This window comes from Rana temporaria, chromosome 11 (assembly GCF_905171775.1).
Source record: "Rana temporaria chromosome 11, aRanTem1.1, whole genome shotgun sequence".
Lineage (NCBI taxonomy): Eukaryota > Metazoa > Chordata > Amphibia > Anura > Ranidae > Rana > Rana temporaria.
In genome coordinates, this window is record NC_053499.1 from 120811121 (window position 1) to 120832633 (window position 21513).

At 43.7% G+C, this 21513-nt stretch overlaps 1 protein-coding gene across 1 annotated transcript; it reads left to right on the plus strand.

The window, feature by feature from the left end:
- Positions 1-10798: 10798 nt before the first annotated feature.
- On the plus strand, positions 10799-18647 carry TMEM223 (transmembrane protein 223). Its single transcript, XM_040328982.1, has 2 exons — positions 10799-11185; positions 18282-18647. Exons 1-2 carry the CDS (start codon positions 10870-10872, stop codon positions 18572-18574), a joined length of 609 nt encoding a protein of 202 aa, XP_040184916.1. The 5' UTR covers positions 10799-10869; the 3' UTR covers positions 18575-18647.
- Positions 18648-21513: the final 2866 nt, after the last annotated feature.

The following is a 21513-nucleotide window of genomic DNA, read 5'->3' on the forward strand; positions in this document are numbered from 1 at the left end:
TTTGCACCGTGTATGGCCTGCCTAAGAAAGAAAGCTTGGCAATTGTATTATATGGGTTTTTTTTTTGCGTGTGGATGTTGGCATAGATTGTGTGAGAAGTTGACTTGTGTTAACTTTTTGATCATGGTTAATGTTGAAAGGATGGTTGTGTGTGTTGGGTCTGGGGGTTTTGGGTGGTTATATTTTCATCAAACATGAGTTTTTCTAATTTAAGCCTTTTCCCTCATTCAATTTCATTTTTCATAAAAAAAAAAAAAAAAAAAAGGGACCCATCAAGTTATAGACACCTCCTCCTGAAAATACAATTCCTCTGGTAGTCCTTTTGGCCTCAATACTTTGAGCCACTACCCGAAATGGTGCAGATTAGGAATTGTGACTTTCTTATCTGAATACTTATGCTGGTTCAGTGACTCGGAAAGTTTGGAAATCAGAGACAAAAAGGCAACTTGTATTTTCAGGAGGAGGTTTCCTTTAGGATGGGTTAATTAATAATAATTCAAGAATACATGCAGGGGAACCACCACGGATTATGTGAGCTGGCAAGGTCGGAGGTTATTGCCTTAGGAATTGAGTGATTGGTTGTAGAACATAGAATGGGGCAGGTATTGGAGTTGATGTGAGTGTGTGTTGCATTGGTGTGCATTTGGGACACCTGTTTTTGGGGGGGGGGGGGGGGGGAGTGTTGCGTGTATGATGCCGATAGGAAATTGATCTTATGGGGGTAATACTGTGCTCCAAGAATGGGTAGAATGTAGATTTGGTTGATGTTGGTGTATTTAAAAAGCTAATGATTTTGTCTGTTATGTATTGCTAAGCAGTGAGAACATAAAATATTGCAGGGTAATTTCTTAGTAGCATGCATACAAGTAGACAAAAGATACAGAAAGGTATTTCATTCCACAGCGGTGTGCCTCATTTTATAAAGCCCGTGTCATGTCATGAGCTTACTACCCTGACTGATTTGTGTTAGGAGGGATGCATAGATGTTTGTGTACTTCTCCGATACAAAGGGGTTTTAGGTATGCCTTGACAAATTTACCACCTGCAGATTATCCTTTCAGCACTACAGCCTAATTGTTTATGTATAAAGTTAAAGAAAATGCTATTTTCTACAGCAGTGTGTGACTGTCAGTCCTGACTTCACCATATTTCTCTGACTTGCTTTGTAATTATTTTGATTGTATCTGGAAAGTTATACTGTATGAAGTAAATGAAACTAGTTCACTGTGAATTGATAAATAAAAAAATGTGCTTTTGTTTTTTTTATAAAACTTTGTATATTTTATTTCATACATTTTTATCCTTGATTATACTACAGTGCAGTAAAAGCTTTAAAGTTATATTAACAAATCGTGAATATACCATTCACTCTAAAGCAGTGTTTTCACATTAAGAGTTGATACTTTGTGGTAATTGCAGTCTATTATGTTGGTTTATAGAAAATAGCGAGTAGAGAATGTCTAGAGTCATGCGACTTCACACTAAGGGCCAGATCCACAGCCAGCCGCCGTAACTTATCTTTTCCCATTTAAGTTACACTGCCGGAAAATTTCTACTTTAGTGCCCGATCCACAAAACACTTACCTAGAAATTTTCGGGTGTGTAACTTAAATTCCGCCGGCGCAAGGCGTTCCTATTCAAATGGGGGCAAGTCCCATTTAAATTAGGCGCGCTCCCGCGCCGGACGTACTGCGCATGCTCGTGACATCATTTTCCCGACGGGCATAGCGAGGTTTTACGTTACGCCGAGTTTTGTGAATCGCGCTGGGTAAAAAAAGTTGCGTCGGGGAAAAAAAAAAGATACGGGGGGGGGGGGGGGAATAAATAAATAACAGCGTCGCGGGTAAGAAGGGTCTACTTTTACAAGGTGTAAACAGTTTACACTTTGTAAAAGCAGCCCTAAAGTTAAGCAGGCAAACTAATACTTACGGAGAAAAAACGAAGCAGAAAAGCTTTGTGGATCTCCGTAAGTGCTAATTTGCATACCCGAAGCGGCATTTCGACTCGAAATGCCCCCAGCGGCGGATGCGGTACTGCATCCTAAGATCCGGCAGTGTAAGTCTCTTACACATGCCGGATCTTCTGTCTATCTCTTGGAAACTGATTCTGTGGATCAGTTCCAAAGATAGAAACAGGGATACGACGGCGTATCAGTAGATACGCCGGCGTATCCCTTTTGAGCATGGGTGCTCAACCTGTGGCTCTCCAGCTGTTGCGGAACTACAATTCCCATGAGGCATTGCAAGCCGCTGACAGGTACAAGCATGTCTCCCAAAGGCTGAGGCATTATGGGAATTGTAGTTTTGCAACAGCTGGAGAGCCGCAGGTTGAGCACCCATGCTTTTGAGGATCTGGCCCTTTATTCCTGAGCAAAGTTATGCCTGTTAGACTGAAATGGGGGGTAACTAGATGCGCAAACCACACTATTGGATACTAAATAATGGATGGACTACAGCAGCAGCCACAACGATTGGGTGTTCACACACTTATAACAGTAATTAAAAGGTAATGTGTTGGGGCGCTCGCTAATTAAGAATAATAATTAGTAAATGAATAATCTAAAATCCCAAAATGAAAAATCCCATGCAATTTCCGTGCGCTAAGTGCATGACAAAATACAACATCAAAAATGTGCAGCAATAAGGTGCATGATAGGTAATAAGTGATAATCAGGTGCATCCATACATTGAAAATAAATTCAAGCAAACGGCACTGCATGTGCAAAATAAGTCTAATGTAAACAATAAAAATAAATATATTCATGCAATTGTGCAAAAACGCATGAAAAGTGCAAAATTCCAAAATTCATGATCAAAATCCAAACATGCAAAAAAAATGTAAAAAGTAAAGTCCACAACGTTTTCCAAGTGTGCAGTGCTCAGAACTAGCTCAGAAGGTGCTTCACTCCCCACGTGCCCAGTCTCACCAGCCTCTTACCTCTAAGAGGCTTAAAGTAAGCCTTATGTAAAATCCCAAATGGCAGCTCCTCTTTCCAGCAGCAGCGTTTCAGATCACCTTCACTCCACAAAAGGCAGCGCTTAGCCAGTGTACAAGCCCCTCTTCATTTGAATCAATGACTCCCCATAAGGCACATATGGAAGGAATAACGCTCCACAATAGTGTAAAAACGTCAGCATAATTTTAATATAAATATAGTAAACACTCACATTTCAGTTAGGGATCTTAAACATCAGACATCAAACACAGTCATTTCTCCACTCCCGGCCGAGAGCGAAGACAACGTCACCAACAGCTTGCATTCCTTATGCCTGTTAGACCCCTTTCACACTGGAGCGGTTTGTAGGCCCATTGAAATCAATGCGGGCGGTTTTAACCCTTTCACGGCCGGTAGCGGGGGGTAAAATCCCCCCCACTAGCGGCCGTGAAAGGGTTAAAATCCCCCCCCATAGCAGTGCGAAATTGCCGGTAAAGCACTGCTGACGTTGCTCCCGCCCCGGTGTGAATGAGGCCTTAGTGTTACTAAACCCAGGACTGTGGCTACATTCACTATATCTGGTCTCCCACAGAACATCAGCAGTTAGAGAAGTCTTGTGACCTCTATCCGTGTGTGGTTAAAGCTTGTAGGAGGAGTTTGCATTCTGCTCTGGCTGTCCTATAAGGCTTCAGGATCCCTGACCTTCTGGACAAGTGCTGATTGGCCCTGTACTGATCACATGCACCTCTCCCAAAGAAAAAACTAACAATACACACCAAACTGAACATGTGCAGCTTGTCCCCTAGCCTCTGTTCTATCAGGAGATGGCTTGGGGATAGTGGAAGAAGGGGAGGAACAGAGACGATGGGAGCAAACACAATGCAGAGGATTAACTCCTTGGGTATCACATTGAGTATAACAAGCATGCTTTACTGTAGGGATATGCAATTAGCGGACCTCCAGCTGTTACAAAACTACAAGTCCCATCATGCCTCTGCCTCTGGGTGTCATGCTTGTGGCTGTCAGAGTCTTGCTATACCTCATGGGACTTGTAGTTCTGCAACAGCTGGAGGTCCGCTAATTGCATATCCCTGCAGTACTGCATATACAGACTGATTTTAATGATGTGGGTTTAGTAACACTTTAAAGACTAAAGTTAATACATGGCTCTACTGCTCTCCCCAACCTGTGAGCTTCACTCCATTCTAAAGAAATGCTCTGCTGATGTGTCTTCCAAAACTGACGCTTTTATGATGTCCTGTTGTGCTTTTGGCCTGCAATATTGGCCAAAGATTACCTTGTATCGGAGCACATGGGATACCACGTTAGTAGGGTTTTCACATTTTCATGAGCAGCCTATGCTGCCTAAATTTGTTTGTGCTCAGTTTGCATATCTAAAGTTTTTTCAGAAAACATGATCTTGAGTGACGTCGGCAGCGCTAGTAAACACCCACATTTTCATGTATGTAAATTGATTGTGTATGGCTTCTTCGCAACAAATGTATGACAACAAGCACTGCTTTAACCACTTCAGGAAAAATACAAGTTTTTTTTAAAGAAACGGCATGCATATACAGTATTGGAGATTGTTTCCCTTATTTTTGCATTATTCCTACACCTGTCTTATTACAACAACTAGGCTCAAATATTTACTGGAAAATCGAACTTTAAAAGTGTGGATACTACAGGTGGTTCTCAAAAAAATTAGCATATTGTGATAAAGTTCATTATTTTCTGTAATGTACTGATAAACATTAGACTTTCATATATTTTAGATTCATTACACACAACTGAAGTAGTTCAAGCCTTTTATTGTTTTAATATTGATGATTTTGGCATACAGCTCATGAAAACCCAAAATTTCAAAAAATTAGCATATTTCATCCGACCAATAAAAGAAAAGTGTTTTTAATAAAAAATAAAGTCAACCTTCAAATAATTCTGTTCAGTTATGCACTCAATACTTGGTCGGAAATCCTTTTGCAGAAATGACTGCTTCAATGCGGCGTGGCATGGAGGCAATCAGCCTGTGGCACTGCTGAGGTGTTATGGAGGCCCAGGATGCTTCGGTAGCGGCCTTAAGCTCATCCAGAGTGTTGGGTCTTGCGTCTCTCAACTTTCTCTTCCCAATATCCCACAGATTCTCTATGGGGTTCAGGTCAGGAGAGTTGGCAGGCCAATTGAGCACAGTAATACCATGGTCAGTAAACCATTTACCAGTGGTTTTGGCACTGTGAGCAGGTGCCAGGTCGTGCTGAAAAATGAAATCTTCATCTCCATAAAGCTTTTCAGCAGATGGAAGCATGAAGTGCTCCAAAATCTCCTGATAGCTAGCTGCATTCACCCTGCCCTTGATAAAACACAGTGGACCAACACCAGCAGCTGACATGGCACCCCAGACCATCACTGACTGTGGGTACGTGACACTGGACTTCAGGCATTTTGGCATTTCCCTCTCCCCAGTCTCCCTCCAGACTCTGGCACCTTGATTACCGAATGACATGCAAAATTTGCTTTCATCCGAAAAAAGTACTTTGGACCACTGAGCAACAGTCCAGTGTTGCTTCTCTGTAGCCCAGGTCAGGCGCTTCTGCCGCTGTTTCTGGTTCAAAAGTGGCTTGACCTGGGGAATGCGGCACCTGTAGCCCATTTCCTACACACGCCTGTACGCGGTGGCTCTGAATGTTTCTACTCCAGACTCAGTCCACTGCTTCTGCAGGTCCCCCAAGGTCTGGAATCGGTCCTTCTCCACAATCTTCCTCAGGGTCCGGTCACCTCTTCTCGTTGTGCAGCGTTTTCTGCCACACTTTTTCCTTCCCACAGAGGTGCCTTGATACAGCACTCTGGGAACAGCCTATTTGTTCAGAAATTTATTTCTGTGTCTTACCCTCTTGCTTGAGGGTGTCAATGATGGCCTCTGGACAGCACTCAGGTCGGCAGTCTTACCCATGATTGCGGTTTGGAGTAATGAACCAGGCTGGGAGTTTTTAAAAGCCTCAGGAATCTTTTGCAGGTGTTTAGAGTTAATTAGTTGATGCAGATGATTAGGTTAAGAGCTCGTTTAGAGAACCTTTTCATGATATGCTAATTATTTGAGATAGGAATTTGGGGTTTTCATGAGCTGTATGCCAAAATCATCAATATTAAAACAATAAAAAGGCTTGAACTACTTCAGTTGTGTGTAATGAATCTAAAATATATGAAAGTCTAATGTTTATCAGTACATTACAGAAAATAATGAACTTTATCACAATATGCTAATTTTTTGAGAACCACCTGTATGTGGTTGGTTTACTAAAATTGCAGAGTGCAAAATTTGGTGCAACTCTGCATACAAACCAATCGGCTTACAAGTTTGTTTTTTGTCAAAACTTCTTCGAACAAGCTGAAGTTAGAAGCTAGTTGGCTACCATGCACAGCGGCACCAGATTTCGCACTTCACAGTTTTAGTAAATCAACCCCTAAGTAATGTGAATCTGTGGTAAACTGTCACATGATGGCAGGCCACTGACCCAATTGGCTGTGGCCATGGAATTTATCAACATAACAGAAGCAGGGATGCTGGTGAGGACATTGTCCTAATTGGCCATATTATGTCAATGTCATTGAAGGGCTGTGGCCATTTTTGGTCAACAATGTCACCAGCATCCCTGCCCCCTTTGTTACCTATGGCTGCAGGCTAAGGGGTTCCACAGTTGCAGCTGATTGGGCTGCAACTGTCATGGGACAGTTTCACCATGGGTTTGGGTCACGGTTTTAGATATGTCCTTTGCACCTCCTAAATGAAATTGCAGTTTACATTGATATTCCCCATTACATGTGTAATTATTTCACTCCATGTGTCACATTACCATGTTTTGGTACTTTTAAATTAAGGCCTTCTCAAATATGGCAAGTGCACTATGCTATAAATGCGTGAATGCCATATTTGATCTTATGTAATGTCATATACTGTAATAAAATAAACAGTGGTTGGATGTCTGTTATGAGAGGTAGTGGGATGAAATAACCGGGCAGGTGTCTGTGTATATATATTTCAATCTTTAAAGGAACACTAAAGGCAAAAAAAATTTTGGGGGTAAAATAACAAACATTTTATACTTGCCTCCACTGTGCAGCTCGTTTTGCACAGAGTGTCCCTGAACCCTGTCTTCTGGGGTCCATCGCGGCTGTCTCGGCTCCTCCTCACGCATGGTGGAAAGCTCTTGCGAGTGCGCTCCCGTGATACAGCGAGGCCATAGCCGCCAACTGTATCACTCGGCCCCGCGCGCTGCGTCATTGGATGTAATTGACAGTAGCGCCAGCCAATGGCTGCGCTGCTATCAATCTGTCCAACCTAGCCAATCAACGGCCAGGCTGGGAACAAACAGGATGACGGGGACGCGCGGGACTTTCGAGGGGTGAGGTAAGTAAAACGGGGGCGCCGGTGCTGTCGGATGTGTTTTCACCTTAATGCATAGGATGCATTAAGGTGAAAACACATTTACCTTTACAACCCCCTTTAACCATGTGCCAACCTGCCACAGTAATTATACTGCGGTGGGGAGGCATGTGAAGACACAATTACTTACATGCACGTCATTGTGCCTGCTTCGGGTTAGGAGCATGCAGATCACTCCTTCTGTGATTAGTTATCAGTAACCGGGTATCATGTGATCGCTATGATTGGTCATAGCGATCACATAACAATGTAAACAACCTGTCAAGGACATCTTTCCAGTCATGAACAGCTTGCTTATTGTTGTGATCTGTGATTTGGCCCACAGCAATCACATGCTACCTGTACCATGTGATTAGCTGTAGCCAATCACAGATCACAACTAAAAGCAAGCTGTTCATTAATGGTTAACACGATTGCTTATACAGTGAACTTCACTGTATAAGCAAACAAATAAATCCCTGATCATCCCACCAGAGTAGTAAAGTGCAGTATGGTGACACGGAGTTGCTCTGATAACAGGATGTAAAAAAAAAAAAGTTTAAGAATTTGAAATAATTATTAGTGGTGTGTTTTTTTGTTTTCCATATACGGTCACCAGTTGGTATACCTGAACACCACCACACCAATTATTGGCGGATGCTGTACTGCTCTAGTGACAGTATGTGTAAAATAAAAAAGGCATTTGGCGGAATATATACTGTCCTTTCAATTTAGGGCCTCAAGAAATGAGCTGGGTTATCGGTATATCAGCATTGATCAATTTTTTATAATATATATATATATAGTTCGTAGAAGCTATAACTTTCACACAAATGTAATATACACTTGTTGGTAATTTTGTATTTATTTTTGTTTCTCTTTACCAAAGACTTGTAGCAGAATATATGTTGGCCTAAATTTATGAAGAAACTTGATATTATTGGATGTGTTTTATAATAAAGTTGAAAATATTTAAATTTTATGTTTATATAGCAAAAAAGCAGTGATCAAATACCACCAAAAGAGCTCTTTGTGTGAAAAAGATCTAAATTTCATTTGCGTACCGTGTTGCATGACCATGCAATTGGCAGTTAGTAGCACAGTGCTGAATATATGCCCTCCCATAATGCTTCAGTTTTTTGCTAGGAGGAGGGGCATCTCATGCTGTAACGCGCTGGTGCCATATAAATCCTGTATAATAATAATCTCTTCTCTATTGAGATACATTTTGAGATCTGAGGCAGTCTATTTTAAATGGCTGCGATCACGTCCGCTGACTGTTTTTTTCCCCCCAGTGGAGGAAGTCGGCTGCAGCGGCCGCCGATTGGCTGTTCCTGGCCGCGCTGCATTCTGGGGATTGTAGTCAGGAGGCAGGCCACTGGTGAGGTGGCAGTAAATGACAGTTTGGCACTGGTGGGCACTGAGCTTGGCACTGGTGGGCACTAATGAGGTGGCACTGGTGAGCACTAATGAGGTTGCACTGGTGGGCACCAATGAGGTGACACTGACAGGCTGAACTGGTAGGCACTAATGAGGTGGCACTGATGGGTACTGATGAGGTTGCACTGACAGGCACAAATGGACACTGATAGGCTGCACTGGTGGGCACTAATGAGGTGGCACTGAATCTGATGAGGTTGCATTGACAGGCAGCACTGGTGGGCACTAATGGATATTGATAGGCTGCACTGATGTGGCACTGACAGGCTGAACTTGTGGCCACTAATGGGACACTGATAGGCTGCACCCCACCTCCCCACCCTACTGCAAAAATCGGCTGCCCTGATTTCTAAATAGTGGCATAGGCCAGACAAAAACCCATATCTCAAACTGGCGGCCCTCCAACTGTTGTGATACAACAAGTCAAATCATGCCACCCTCTGCCCATGGGAGTCATGCTTGTAAGGCTCCATTCACACCTGAGCGACAAAACGCCTGAAGCGTGACGCTCAGATACGCTGGAGGGGAGAAATAACATTAATCTCTATGGAGATGTTCACATCTCCACGCCGAAACGTCGATCGCGTGAAGCTCAAACAAGTCCTGGACCCTTTTTTGTCGCACGTATTCAGGCGGCTTCGGCGTTCGGCATAGCCGACAATGACCTGTAAAAAACATTGGGTTAAAAACGCTGCGTTTTGGCGCAGTACAAAATGCTGCAATTTGTCGCGGCAAATCGCGGTACAAAACGCCGCGCTAAGGTGTGAATGCAGCCTAACTGCCAACCTTGCAATGCCTCATGGGACTTGTAGTTTTGAAACAGCTGGAGGGCTGCCAGTTTGAGACCCCTGGACTAGAGGATCTCAGCTATGGGGAAAGACTACAAGCATTGAACTTATTCTCTCTGGAGAAGTGTCAGACTGACGCACCATAACAGCGATCGCAGGATCACTGAACCACTTCCTGGAAGTCATTTTGCTACAGGCCGGGGGGGAGGGGAGTGGTTGTAAACCCTGTTGCACCACTTGTACCTATAGGTAAGCCTATAATAAAGCTTACCTGTAGCTACTGTAAATATCTCCTAAACTTGCACAGTCTAGGAAAAATTCACTATATACGCGGCTGCTGATGTGTCATCGGTGCTTGCGCATTGAGGAAACAAGCCGATTGCGCCGTTTCTTCAGTACCTGTGCCATGACTGGCAGCACCGTTGCGCCGGAGCCCGCAAACACGGAAGTAACTCCAGTTAAAGTTGTGGGCGGCACTGCAGGGCATTGTTTTAAGGTAAGTATTTTGCATACTAGCTCACTATGCCTTTTTTGGTGTATTTTTCCAGGAGGTTTACAACCTCTTTAAGTGGTTAATATTAAAGCGGATCTCCACCCTAATTATAACATTTATTTAAAAACACTGCCGCTGTATGACATTATAAAAACGGATGTTTAAGTAAATCTGTACAGTACCTGTACAGTAGTGAGCCTTCCGGTCTGTCTCACTGCGGGAATTATCCGGGCATTGCGTCACTTCCTTGTCAATTCAGTGCACTCTGTACAGCTCCCCGTGTTCACTGCGCAGCCGTGTCATCAAATATAAGCAAGGAGGGCGGGCAACACAGACGCTCAAGCTGCTGCTACCCGTTGCTCGTGCACATGCGTGAGATCGAGCGGTGGATGCTGGGACATCAGCATCCACTGGAAGAAGGAAGTGCCGGGTTGTGGGATTATGCCCACAGTTAAAATGGAAACCGAAACGGAAGCTAGAATATAAGTTAATATTTAATACAGAATGGCAGCGGAGCGGCCGTGGGAGACAGAAAACGTGAGTTTTGCAAATTAGTGGCATTAACAGTTTAGCTAGCCCCTAAGAAACAAATGTGTTTTGCGTGGGAGATCCGCTTTAACTGAACCACAACAATACTGTATTCAGTGATTTCATGAATTACTCCTAGCAGTATATGCACGGGCGCCATCTTTCTCCTCCCGGAAGTAGGCAGACACGCCTCGTACACCACGTCATTACGTCACTAAAGCGCGACTCAGGCTCGCAGTCCCTGTGCAGGGTCATTAGGAGAGGCATGCTTCGGTTACTAGGAAACCTCCGGTCCTGTTACCGGTGGAGGCCGGACACGGCGCTTCTAACGCGTCACTATAAGATAGAGCCGGTGGGCCGAGATGTGGTGCTATTCGAGCACCGGAGACCGCGCTTCTTCCGCCTGCTGGGGGCGTTCTGTGTGGCTCAGACCGGCTTCTGGGCGTATTCGGCGCACTTCGGCTTCACGACACTGCGGGACACCAGACAGAGCAACAAGGGAGAGGACGGGGAGGTGAAGGGGAGGAACATGGGCTCCCCCTTGTGGAGGACGTTGTTCACTCTGGGCTGCCTGTCAGTGGGTAGGTCATTCTATCTGCTGCTGTGATTGGAGCTCATGACAGCCAGGCGACAAGTATGTCTACAAAGCGCTTATCGCCTCCGGGTTTCTTATGACTTTTAAAGTGATCCAATCATTCATATGAAACATTGGTACCCCAGTGTAAAATCATTTTTTGCTACAAATTTTTTTTATTTTTTAATCAGAGAACCTAGAGAATACAATGGTGATCGTTGCAATATTTTATGTCGCACATTATTTGCGCAGCGATCTTTCAAACTTTTTTCAAATTTTTTGGGGAAAAATACACTTTTTAATATATTTAAAAAAAAAAAAAAACAGACAATAGTTGCCCCAATTTGTTTGTATAATATGAAAGATGATTTTACGTTGAGTAAATAGATACCTGACATCATGCTTTAAGATTTCCTGTGGACCAAAACTTGTGACAAATCTCCATAGACGACACTTTAATTTTTTTTACAGGTTACCTGTTTAAAGTTACAGGATCATGGCGATGCCTCACGTGTGGTTTGAACACCGTTTATGTAAGCTTGCGTAATTTATGTATGCGTTTGATTCTGCGCACAAGCATGGAGGAATGGGGAGCTTGACATTTTTTTTTTCTTTCTTTACTTTTTTTTTATTTATTTTTTTACACTTTCCCTTTAATTTATTTTTTTGATCACTTTTAAACCTATTACAAAGAATGTAAGCATCCCTTGTAATAGAAATACGGATGACAGGTCCTCTTTATGGAGAGATCTGGGGTCAAAAAGACCCCAGATTCAGCAAAGAAAAAAATATATATTTTTTGAACTTTTACTTAAAGTGGAGGTTCCCCCTAAAAAAAAATTCTAACAATACATTCAGAAGACTGATTACACTGCGGGTATGCTGTTTTTTTTTTTTTTTTTTTTTTTCGTACATACCTCGTTATCGCCGTTTCATCCCTCGGCTTCCGGGTATGATTCTTGCTGGACCTAGTTGATTGAGGTTCCTCCGACCGGCGCATACTGCGCGTCACGACTTTCCGACAGAAGCCGAACGTCATTGCGCAGGTGCCGTATAGAGTCGGCTCTATACGGCGCCTGAGCAGCGACGTTCGGCTTCTTTCGGAAAGTCGTCAATCAACTAGGAACGCCCACCGCCACAAGACTCATACCCGGAAGCCGAGGGATGAAACGGCGATATCGAGGTATGTACGCAAAACAAAAAAAACCAGCATACCCGCAGTGTAATCAGTCTTCTTAATGTATTGTTAGAATTTTTTTTTAGGGGGAACCTCCACTTTAACTACTTCAGCCCGGAAGGGTTTACCCCCTTCCTGACCAAGCTGTTTTTTGCAAAACGGGACTGCGTCGCTTTAACTGTTTGCGCGGTCGTGTGACGTTGTACCTATAACAAAATGTATGTCTTTTTTTTTTTTTTTTTTTCCACAAATAGAGCTCTTTTTGTGGTATTTGATCACATGTGCGTTTTTTTTTTTTTTTTTTTGCACTATAAACAAAAGATGAGCGACAATTTAGAAGAGAGCACATTATTTTTACTTTTTGCTGTAATAAATATCCCCAATTAAAAAAAATTCTTCATCCGTTTAGGCCGATATATATACTTCTACATATTTTTGAAAAAAAAAAAATCGCAATAAGCGTATATTGATTGGTTTGCACAAAAGTTATAGGGCCAGATTCACGCAGGTGAGCGGCGGCGTAACGTATCGTAGATACGTTACACCGCCGCAAGTTTTCATCGCAAGTGCCTGATTCACCAAGCACCTGCGATGAAAACCTACGCCGGCGGCCTCCGGCGCAAGGCGGGCCAATTCAAATGGGCGTGTGCCATTTAAATTAGGCGCGCTCCCGCGCCGCACCTACTGCGCATGCTCAGTTTCGCAATTCCCGTCATGCTTTGCGCGCCGTGACGTCAATTTTTCGAACGGCGACGCGTATTCCCGGACGGCTTACGCAAACGACGTTAATTTTTAAATTTCGACGCGGGAACGACGGCCATACTTTATACAGCAATACGATTGCTGTGTAAAGTTAAGGCACCAAAAACGACGACTAACTTTGCAACGGGAAACTAGACTAGCGGCGACGTAGCGAATGCGAAAATCCGTCGTGAATCGCCGTAACTCCTAATTTGCATACCCGACGCTGGTTTACGACGCAAACTCCCCCCAGCGGCGGCCGCGGTACTGCATCCTAAGATCCGACAGTGTAAAACAATTACACCTGTCGGATCTTAGGGATATCTATGCGTAACTGATTCTATGAATCAGCCGCATAGATAGAAACAGAGATACGACGGCGTATCAGGAGAAACACCGTCGTATCCCTTTTGTGAATCTGGCCCATAGTGTCTACAAAATAGTGGATAGATTTATGGCATTTGTTTTTTTTTTTACTAGTAATGGTGGCGATCTGTGATTTTTTTTTTTTTTTTTTTTTTTTTTTTTTTTTTGAGATTGCGGCGGACATATTGGACACTTTTGACACATTTTTGGAACCATTGACATTTATACAGAGATCAGTGCTATAAAAATACACTGATTACTGTATAAATGTCACTGGCAGGGAAGGGGTTAAGACTAGGAGCGATCAAGGGGGTTAAACGTGTTCCCTCACTGTGTTCTGTGGGGGGAGGGGACTGACTTGGGGAGGAGACCAATCGGTGTTCTTATATACTAGGAACACACAATCTGTCTCCTCTCCCCTGACAGGACGGGGATTTGTTTGTTTACACACAAATTCCTGCCCCGGCTTTCTAGTGGAGATCACAGGCGCCGGGCACGAGCATCGGCTCTTTAGGGACGCGGCTTCACGTGCACGCGCCCCCTATACTCAAAGCACCCACTGTACGGCTACAGCGATTTTCGCAGGAGTGCCATTTTGCCTCCGTCAACCGACAGGCAGTCGGCAAGAGGTTAAAAAAAAAAAAAACATGTTGACCAATGCCCAGGAACCAGAAGAGACATCGGGCATCGCTCCAGTCCTCCAAGGGCATAGAGAGGAGTTGCAGCCATCTTTGCCTCACTTGCCTGGCAAATGGCCACATCGGATCGCTCCAGGGTTATACAGATGGGTCAGGTACCCCTCCTGCCGCTTCTAAAAGTGATCCGGTGGGATCACTTTTATCTGAAAGAGAACCGGCTATAGTAAAAAAAAAAAACAATACTGAGGTTATAGCAGCTATCTGCATAACACCGGTATTTAACGTCAAAGTAGTGATGTATTTTTACTATGGGCCAGTCACCAAGTGGTTAAACGGTCACATCGTACCCGTAGCACTATGAAGGAGCAGAGAATGAGATTTGCAGCGGACAAGTGAGTGTTAAAGCCTAACTCCAGGTTTCATTTAACTTTGAAAGGGTAAGTCCACTTTTTGGAACATATTTTTGGTGTAACCTGTTCAGCACATGTTCCCCTCACCCCTAGCCAGTGTCATGTTTTTAATGGGCGTGGCTGTGTGTGGACTCCGCCTGCACAGCTGCGTCCTTCATTCACAGAACTGGACCGGAAGTTGCTGGAACGCAGCGCTGTATACTGTATGTAGCGTAGGCAGCAGCCACATGTATTAGTGAAAGAAATAGTTTGTGTGAACCAGCTTGGTACAGATGAAACCCTGGAGTTTACTGCGCAATTAGAGCAAGGGGGACTATAAATCCTGACTGCTCCTGTATGACCCTTCCGTACAGCTGCATCATCCATTCACAGGATATTGAATGGAAAGTCAAGTCCTGTCTGCCACTGCAGCAGAAGTACTTTGAGATCTCAATGGAACATCATCACACTTGGTAGTTCATTGATGACCTCCTCCAGCATAATGATAGGTCCGTACAGAACTGGGGCTACAGGAAAGTTCTGCAGGTTTCTGTACTTGTGATCACGATGGCAGGTGGCGTTGTGGCGTTGTGCTCTCCACCTTGCTCAATTAGAGAACGCTTTGCATTCATTCAGAAATGTAAAGCATTCTCTGAGTGGTGCCAATGCCAGGTAGCCAACCTCCTGTGTTCATAATGCATCAGGCCGCTCAGCACGGGACCCAGAAGCAAGTGGAGATCACCAAAGATTCACTTTATTGACGATAAAACGCCATCCACTTGCATGTCAAGTATGAAGCGTCCCGCCTTCCTGTTCTGAGGCTGGCTGTGCAGATGTTGCCTCTGATGCATGCTTGACCCTGAACTCAAGCAACCATTATCACTTTATTCCACGTGTCCTCATCCCAGAGACGAGATCTCCATTATTATTATTATTATTATTGGACAATTTATGGTTTATCTCCTGTTTACTGGTATTCAGACTTTTTTTTTTTAACACTCCAACAGTACAGAATTATTGTGTCTATTTCAGTGATTTTCAGCTTCCAGGGGTATCAGCCAGGCATGGGACAGACGGTATATCAGGGATTGACAAATTTGCTTGGAATCTAGGAGCCAGCTAAAAAAAGTTAGGAGCCAGAAAACGCGCCCCGTCCCGCCGAGCTTGTGCACAGAAGCGAACACATACGTGAGCAGCGCCCGCATATGTAAACGGTGTTCAAACCACACATGTGAGGTATCGCCGCGATTGGTAGAGCGAGAGCAATAATTCTAGCCCTAGTCCTCCTCTGTAACTCAAAACATGCAACCTGTAGAGTTTTTTAAACGTCGCCTATGGAGATTTTAAAGGGTAAAAGTTTGACGCCATTCCACGAGCGGACGTAATTTTGAAGCGTGACATGTTGGGTATCAATTTACTCGGCGTAACATTATCTTTCATAATAATAAAAGAAATGGGGATAACTTTACTGTTGTCTTATTTTTTTAATTAAAAAAAGTAATTTTTTCCCCAAAAAAGTGCGCTTGCAAGACTGCTGCGCAAATATGGCGTGACAGAAAGTATTGCAACGATCGCCATTTTATCCTCTAGGGTGTTAGGATAAAAAATATATATAATGTTTGGGGGTTCTAATTAGAGGGAAGAAGATGGCAGTGAAAAATTACATTAGAATTGCTGTTTAACTTGTAATACCAACGGCCACCACCAGATGGCGCCAGTTTACACATCTGGTGGTAATAACTTGTAATACCAACGGCTCACCACCAGATGGTGCCAGCTCACAAAAAATAAAAAATATTTTTTTTTTGCCCCCCCCTTCCAAGCCAAGTCGCCAGGACCCTATTTCTAGTCGCCATGGCGACCTGGCGCCCAGGATTTGTCGAGCCCTGCGGTATATAGTTACAAGCTGTAAGTGATGTAGTAATGGCGGCGATCAGTGACACTAATACAGTGATCAGTGGTCAAAATATGCACTGTCACTGTACTGACACTGGCTGGTAAGGGGTTAAACATCTAGCGTTAACTGTGCCTAACCAGTGTTTGTGTTTATGATGCGTTGCTGCTTTTACTAGGGGAAGAGATGGATTTGAGTCCCTGCTGTTCAAGAACACCAAAGCCACCAGGGTCAGAATGAAACTTTGCCTTGTTTACATAGACAGAGCTCTGCCTGAGTCTCTCCCGACTTTCCGAAATCCTGGGAATTCAGCAGTGACATCGCAATCAGAGGCTGCATTTAAAGCGGAGTTCCACCCAAAAATGAAACTTCTGCTTTTCTGGTTCCTCCCCACTCTCCGGTGTCACATTTGGCACCTTTCAGGGGGGAGCAGATACCTGTTTAATACAGGTATTTTGCTCCCACTTCCGGGCATAGATAGCCGAGCCATCCGGTGCCTCCTATGTGCTCCCCCCACCACTTTCTTCTGGGAGAGACAGTTTCCAGAAAACAGCAGGGACCAGCATGATTGTGCAGCGCGAGTTACACATGCGCAGTAGGGAACCAGGCTGTGAAGCCGCAAGGCTTCACTTCCTGATTCCCTTAGTGAACATGGCAGCGGCAGTACCCGAGAGCCGAGGGACAGATCGGCATCGCTGGCGCCCGACAGGTAAGGCTTGATTCACTCTAATGTGTTTTTTGGTGCATTTTGCAGAAAAGCAGGGACATTTTTTAACATGGGTTCCTAAGGAACATGTTCACAGCAATGCTTTTTTTGTGCCTCTGCGTTTTTGGAAAGGGTCGGGGACTTTTTTTCCCGCAAAAATCAGCGTTTTGCATGTAATAGAATTCAATGGACCCGCATCCAAAATGCAAGTACTGCGTTTTTCTGGCGTTTTTACCATGATTTTGCAGCGATTTGCATTTTTTTAAACCTGTTTATAGCTGGTTGTTAAATGAAATGTAAAAAAAATTTAATTGATGGAAAACAAAATTAAAACGCAAATCGCGGTAAAAACACAAGTCAAAAAACGCTCAAAAGCAACATGCATAGGTGTAAATCGAGCCTTAATGTCCTTCTTTTCTTTTAAGTCAGCAGCTGCAGTATTGGTAGCTGACGACTTTAAAAAAAAAAAATAATAATTTGGCGGAACTCTGCTTTAAAAAAAAAAAATTCCCCAAAAGAAGCAGTAGCCAATAGTAGGGCACACATCAGTGGAGGTACCTAGCTACTGCCACAATAAAGTTTCTACCCACACCTAGGCTTTAATAAATTCCATATTACTCTAACTAGGGGTGCAACATTGATCCGAACGGGTCAACGTCCGCAGATCGGCACACCAAGCAATCCACGGATTGAGCCCATAGGAAAGGCTGTGACTTCGGCTGCGGAGTGGCAGCTATCTTGGTACAGCTTGCAGGTGCGGCCTAGGTGAGCTCCCCAGAGCGGCGCGCTGACGGGGGAGATTACAGTGGGGGAGAGGTCTGTGGACATTACAGTGGGGACTATATATGGTGGTGATCCCAAAAATGATCCAACTCATGATCCATGACTCTGATCCGAGGAACGATCCGAACCGTGAGTTTTTTGATCCGTTGCACCCCTAACTCTAACCCACTAAGTATTTTTGGCGCTTGACAGGGAAAGGAAGATTTCTGTCAATGTAAGCTTAGATGCTGACTGCATATTTTGTCCAAAAGAATTCACATGGCTGTCACTGTTGGCAGATTTTATATATTTATTTGTCATATAATTAAGAAAAAAAAATAATCAAAACTACAAATACTGATTTTAAACTGGATTAGTTTGTGATTGTATTTTTTTTCTAGTATTGTAAATTGTCTACCTATCTTCCTAGGTACCCTCGTAATGGCAGCTGGTTTGTTATTCTCACGTCGCTCTGTCAGCTCTGTGATCCTTCACGCCGGAGGAGAAAAAGTAACCATCGCCACGGCAGGTGTTTTTGGGATCAGTTCATCATTTACTCTTCCTTTAAGACACATTTGTTGTATGTCTCATCGCTCTGAGGTTCCTGCCATGATACCCCTGAAGATCAAAGGTCGCCCTTTGTATTACCTATTGGACAAGCAAGGACGTGTTTCCAATGCCAAGTTGTTTGATCGCACAGTGGGAGCGTATCGGAAACTGTGACATCTGTTTTGTACAATGGGCTTGTATTTATGTAAAAAACTAAAATATTAAATTTGTTGAATTTTTCAATCAAGTATTAACACGGGTGAGTGTATATCAGCAACAAAGGTTAGTTACCTGTGGTAAGAATGCAGCAGAGGAAAGGAAATCTGCAACTAAGGGCACCAGGTCTGTCTATGTACAGTGAGGCAAACAAGTATTTAGTCAGCCACCAATTGTGCAAGTTCTTCCACTTAAAAAGATGAGAGAGGCCTGTAATTGTCATCATAGGTATACCTCAACTATGAGAGACAAAATGTGGAAACAAATCCAGACAGACAATCACATTGTCTGATTTGGAAAGAATTTATTTTCAAATTATGGTGGAAAATAAGTATTTGGTCTCCTCTACAAACAAGCAAGATTTCTCACAGACCTTCTTCTTTAATGCTGCGTACAGACGGTCGTTTTATGCAATGTAAAAAAACGACGTTTTTAAAAACGTCAATTTCATTGACCGTGTGTGGGGGAAAACGTCGCTTTATGTCTTGTAAAAAACGACAAAAAAAAATTGAAGCATGCTTCAATTTTATGTGTTGTTTTTCAAAATGTCGTTTTTTGTGTCACAGAAATGGACCGTGTGTAGCAAAAAATGAAGTTTTTGAACCCGCGCATGCCCAGAAGCTAGTTATGAAGCGAGCTTCAATGGAAAAAACGTGCTGAACGTAACCTCGCTTTGCTAGAGCATTGTGAAAAAAAGATGGTGTGTAGGTAACGTCGTTTTTGAAAATTGAAGTTTCAAAAACGTAGTTTTTTACTTCACAGAAAACATCGTTTTTTTACATCGCATAAAACTACCGTCTGTATGCGGCATTAGAGGCTCCTCTGTCCTCCAATCATTACCTGTATTAATGGCACCTGTTTGAATTTGTTATCAGTATAAAAGACACCTGTCCACAACCTCAAACAGTCACACTTCAAACTCCACTATGGTGAAGACCAAAGAGCTGTCGAAGGACCAGAAACAGAATTGTAGACCTGCACCAGGCTGGGAAGACTGAATCTGCAATAGGCAAGCAGCTTGGTGTGAAGAAATCTACTGTGGGAGTAATAATTGGAAAATGGAAGACTGATAATCTCCCTCAATCTGGGGCTCCATGCAAGATCTCACCGTGTGGGGTCAAAATGATCACAAGAACGGTGAGAAAAAAATCCCAGAACCACACGGGGGGACCTAGTGAATGACCTGCAGAGAGCTGGGACCAATGTAACAAAGGCTACCATCAGTAACACACTACGCCGCCAGGGACTCAGATCTTGCAGTGCCAGGCGTGTCCCCCTGCTTATTAAGCCAGTACATGTATGGGCCCGTCTGAGGTTTGCTAGAGAGCATTTGGATGATCCAGAAGAGGATTGGAAAAATGTCATATGGTTAGATGAAACCAAAGTAGAACTGTTTGGTAGAAACACAACTCGTCATGTTTGGAGGAGAGAGAATGCTGAGTTGCAACCAAAGGACACCGTACCTACTGTGAAGCATGGGGGTGGCAACATCATGTTTTGACGCGGTTTCTCTGCAAAGGGAACAGGACGACTCACCTGTGTACATGAAAGAATGAATGGGGTCATTTATCGTGAGATTTTGAGTGAAAACCTCCCATCAGCAAGGGCATTGAAGAAAAAAACGTGGCTGGGTTTTTCAGCATGACAATGAACCCAAACACACCACCCGGGCAACAAAGGAGTGGCTTCGTAAGAAGCATTTCAAGGTCCTTGAGTGGCCTAGCCAGTCTCCAGATCTCAACCCCATAAAAAAAACTTTGGAGGGAGTTGAAAGTCTGTGTTGCCCAGCGACAGCCCCAAAACATCACTGCTCTAGAGGAGATCTGCATGGAGGAATGGGCCAACATACCAGCAACAGTGTGTGACAACCTTGTGAAAACTTACAGAAAACGTTTGACCTCTCTCATTGCCAACAAAGGATATATAACAAAGTATTGAGATGAACTTTGGATATTGACCAAATACTTATTTTCCACCATAATTTGCTAATAAATGTGATTGTCTGGATTTGTTTCCACATTTTGTCTCTCATAGTTGAGGTATACCTATGATGACAATTACAGGCCTCTCTCATCTTTTTAAGTGGAAGAACTTGCACAATTGGTGGCTGACTAAATACTTTTTCCCCCACTGTATCTCCTGTGCAAGAGACTGCAGTACAAAAGAGAACTGGAATTGGATTGTAAAAAGTACAAATAATTTACAAAATAGAAACTATGCATAGGCCCCATCTTACGTAGCAGATGCCTTATGGCCATAAGAAAACTTACTCTTGAGGAATGAGTTTTTTTGGGGTACTTAACTCTCAATTTTATAAACACCCTGGTTACAATGATGGAGTAAGAAAATGTGTCCAGGCACTAATCCTCCAACGGCTCTGGTAAGCGTCGAAGGGTGTGGGAGAACGGCGGGAGGCCCCCTCTCCCGCCACCGATAACAGTGATCTTGCGCCAAATCCGCCACATAGACCATCATCATCGTTTACAGGACCGGTGCCTGAAGAGATGGATATCTCGGTTGTGGCAGCAGCTGCTGCCGTTACCGAGATATCCCTCTTCAAAAAGAGGACGTATATAGTCGTGCGCAGGTCCTGAAGTGGTTAAATATTTACATTCTTTTTTCCATCCCATTAACAATTTTTATTCACTTTCTACATGCCTTGCTAGAAAATGGCACTATTTACCTCCCTAGAACAGCCCCTCCCTCATTGCCATCTTCTCTTCTGGGAGTGTCTAATTACTGTGTGCTGACCCAGCTCCTATACCCCTCCCCCACTACAGCAGCTGCAGGGGGAGGATTGAAGGATAATGCTATAGACTTTAAGGGGGGGGGGGGGGGGGGTCGGACAGTGCCCAGTGGGAGGAATAGTGCCCTATTTTTGTTAATGAAAATAATTA